We start from the raw sequence: 3887 nt of genomic DNA on the forward strand, positions 1-3887 counted from the left end.
AAAAAAAAAAAAAAGGACTCGAAAAAACCTTGCTGAAGATACGGGACAAACAACGAAGCAGGAGGCTACATTTTTCTAACCAAACCAATAATCAGGTATTAAATCATCGGTCATGTTAACATCAAAGTTTATCCTTAAGAACATCAAAATTAATCTAATAACTAGTAAAATGTATATACACAACCTATTGTTTACAAAATAAGGAAGACTGCATTGATTTTCAGAATTAAAGAAGGTTCTGAATCAAGCATGAATTTTATTTCTTTAAATGAGAGGCAGTTTGGAATATCAACCAATTTTTTACCTGCATACGAGTAACAACTACCCATATTGGGTTAGTCAACAGCACGTTCACACACCTACAAAAGGGTGACATCAAGCAGTACTGTAAGAAGGAACCCACACAATGAGATGAAGAGACTAAAAGCTGGTAGCATCAATTAAGTATTCAATAAGTATCTCTTGTTTAAGAGGTCACTGAGCAAGAAGATAATTAGTATTTACAGGAATCAATAGAAACACTCCAACAGGAAGTACTTCAAGTGACAGTGCAATAGCAGAATGCCTGGTTTAAGGGGAATCTATTTAACCCTCTTTTAAGTTTTCTTCAAAATGAACAAAATCTATGGTCCCAGTAATGTTAGATAAATGTAATATTGAACAGTTGCATGTGTCTTCTACTAAAGGGAAAAAACATCAATCAATACCTATAATCATAATCACCAGTCTATATAGTCTCTTTGATCATTCATGCATAATTGGCTGAGGGTGCCTATATGTTTGATAGGTAGGTCCATCAGTTGCATCAATTTTGAATGAGGAGATGTTAAAGAGGGGAGCGAGAGCAATAAAATGGTGTCTAATCCCATGTTTACCACATTCAAACCTATTCCATTCTATCTTAAGCATGGAAAACAAATTAGGACCAAACACATGGATAAACCAAGAATTTAATAGACAGGAGCATGTATATATAACTAGATGAAAACATATTATTACATGGGAGCAAATGAAGGATTTCCGACACCAACTAATTCTATGTAGGTTGTGTATTGGCAAATCACCCAGATATGGCAGCCACCAAAAGCGATGATAACATTCCAACTGATCCATCACCAGTCCCTTTCTTCATACGTTTAAGTGCTGCAGCTTCGGCCCTGTTCCTGAATATTTGATAGAAGTAGTAGTAAACACCCTGTATCAATATAAGAAGTGATGAAATGAGCCAAAAATCAGAATAAAAAATCTACAAAATTATGCTCAATCACCACTAATCCCCAGTTATAAAGCCACTGTGTAGTAGATCAAGCGTCAACTCAAGTTTTATTATAGGGAAACTCTAACGAGTTGTATTAGAATGTCAGAAGCAGGAAACAGATCAAGCAGCATTAAATAAAAAATAAAAATAACTTCATAATGTGAGAAATCGAAAGAGAGAAGGAAGAGTCATCAGACCAAGTATGCATTTGGTTCCTGTCTAAAAGATTATTGATGATGACCAATACAAAGAAAATCAGCTCATTCAGCATATTAGTGAACAAAACAGTAAGACTATGATTTACCAAAAATAAATAAAAAATAAAAAAAAACAGTGAGACCATGAAATAAATAAAATGTATAGGAGCTCTGTATCATTTGGGTGAAGATTTGTCGCCTCCCCTCTTCAATGTCCACCTCGTGTTGAACTATATATAATGTTTAGTTAGTTTAGAAAGAGTGAGTCACAAAGTCACACTTGGGATTTCTACATTGACATTAAACAGTTAATATTTTCATATGGTTCTCAGACAACAATTAGCTTAAGCCTCTACATTGACATATCAATAAATCTAATGGGGCTTTCCAAGGGCCCTTCCCTCGGAAAGTTTTTTATTTGAATTAAAAGAAAAAAAAAAGAAGCAGACCTTCAATAAGCTAGTTAACTGGAATTTTGGAATCAAAGGAGTGCAGGGCAAGTTATTGTGTCGATGTTCAAAGAACATGAATATTAGAGCCATGGAAAAGAAAATTTTCTCATATTGATAATAATATTTTAGCACAGCATCAATTTATCCATGGACTATAAGCTTTATATCTAACTATAGAACCTGATGGTATAAAACTATAGTACATTTTCACCCCCTGCACTGGTTAGTGGTGCCCCTCAAAACTACTAACGCATGACCATGCCCAACATCCAAAGAATTCTGCGGTATTATCAGACGGCATTTGAATCCTTATTCATTAATAATCGAAATCCATCTGATGTATGAGACTGCAAGGTAACTCCGTTTAAATTCTGAAAGTTTTTTTTTTGTGGGGGGGGGGGGTGGGAGGGAGAGAAGAACAACAACAATAGAAGCAATGGTATGAGGAGAACTTAATATCTATTTAAAATTATAAAAAAAAATTGAATTTCGTTTCCCTTCTAATCTTTTAACTGCAGGGTTGGAGGAGCATGCGGCATCCCATAATATGAAAACCCATTTTATATGAACCTGAGAGTACAATGAGGGTCACAACTCATAAAACAGTCTGGTTCAGGTTAAGAAACATTTGCTAACTTGAAATGCTCTTACCTGTGATGCAGCAGTACCAACCAACGACGGCGTCAGGCCTCCATATAAACGCCCCCATCCCTCATGTTTAACAACCTGCAACCCATCAAACCACCCCCATAAAAAAAAGAAAAAAAAGAAAAAAGAAAAAGACAAAAGCAAACATATAAATATATAACAAAACATAAAGAATTTTAATTCTTAATGTAAAGTTTGAAGATTACAGAGAACCTGACACATTTGTTCAATGGTTCCAAGTTTCCTCCTCGACTTGCTTTGATCTCGTTCGGTCTGTTGACGAGTATTAACCTAGATCGGAGCAACCACAAAATTGCCAAAATAAAATAAGAGAAAATGCAACAATTAGCCATTCACACACACACCCAAAAAAAAAAAATCCAAACAAAATTCAGTAAAAGGGGAAGAAGATCATACAGTTTGTAAGGGATATGTGAGGAGCTGAGCGATGATTCCCCCTCCAGCTCCAGCCAATCCATTGATTAAAGCATCTGACATCTTTAATTTTTAATCAAAACAAAACAGAGAAGAAGATCGGGGCTAATTGATTGATTGAGAGAGGGAGAAGGAGAGGAAAGAGAAAGAAAGAGAGAGGAGAATGAGAAGGAGAAGGAGGAGTTGGGTGGGAGCCTTAAAGAGCGTGTTTGAATATCTGAGAGTTTGGACGTAGTGAGATGGTTTCATGTCGTTCGCTATCGGAGACTCTCTCTCTTTCTCTCTCTTCTTTTGGTGTTCCCTTCAAGAAAAACGATATTGTTGCTTTGCATACTATGTATAAGTATAACATTGTCCGTATTGGCCCATACCGGACCAAATTACCCTTGCGATGACTCAAAATATCGAAATTGTCCTCTCTTTGATTGTGGCGGGACGTGTTTTTCTGTCCGTCAGACGAGGGTGAGGGCGAAAGGATCACCGCACCCCTCATGGTCGTTGCCTGAGGGAACACTCTCATTGGCTGACATGTTAGCATAGGCCCACACTTTTGGACATAAAACATTTTTCTTATGAATAGAGGTGGATGAATGATAAATCTAAATGAGGCCATGCATTGGCATCTCCACGCATCAAGACAATTTTTTCCTTTTTTTTGTTAAGCAAGTCTTCACGCATCAAGACATTGAACACATTGGAGGAATACCTTATCACTCCAGCTCCTTCTAATTGTAAGATAAATTTTATAGAATAATAACGAAATTTTTGTAATCATTACCTCATATGGTTATATCACTAACTTCAAATCATTTTATTCTAGTAAAAGAAAAAAACTTCAAATCATTATATATATATATATATATTGGATGGATAAATAATTCATTATTAAGAGAAAAA

The 3887-nt window shown here is 35.7% G+C and overlaps 1 protein-coding gene across 1 annotated transcript in view; it reads right to left on the reverse strand.

Annotated features, from left to right (window-relative positions):
* Positions 1–3292, reverse strand: part of LOC122057159 (peroxisomal nicotinamide adenine dinucleotide carrier-like) — a 9424-nt gene extending 6132 nt beyond the window's left edge. Inside the window, exons 1-5 of the mRNA XM_042619171.1 lie at positions 2973–3292; positions 2769–2846; positions 2559–2633; positions 1065–1195; positions 305–359 (exon numbers count right to left, since the gene is read on the reverse strand). Coding sequence (XP_042475105.1) covers positions 305–359; positions 1065–1195; positions 2559–2633; positions 2769–2846; positions 2973–3053 — 420 coding nt within the window. The 5' untranslated portion in view covers positions 3054–3292. The remainder of the gene's footprint in view (positions 1–304; positions 360–1064; positions 1196–2558; positions 2634–2768; positions 2847–2972) is intronic.
* Positions 3293–3887: the final 595 nt, after the last annotated feature.

This window comes from Macadamia integrifolia, chromosome 12, assembly GCF_013358625.1.
Source record: "Macadamia integrifolia cultivar HAES 741 chromosome 12, SCU_Mint_v3, whole genome shotgun sequence".
Taxonomy (NCBI): Eukaryota; Viridiplantae; Streptophyta; class Magnoliopsida; order Proteales; family Proteaceae; genus Macadamia; species Macadamia integrifolia.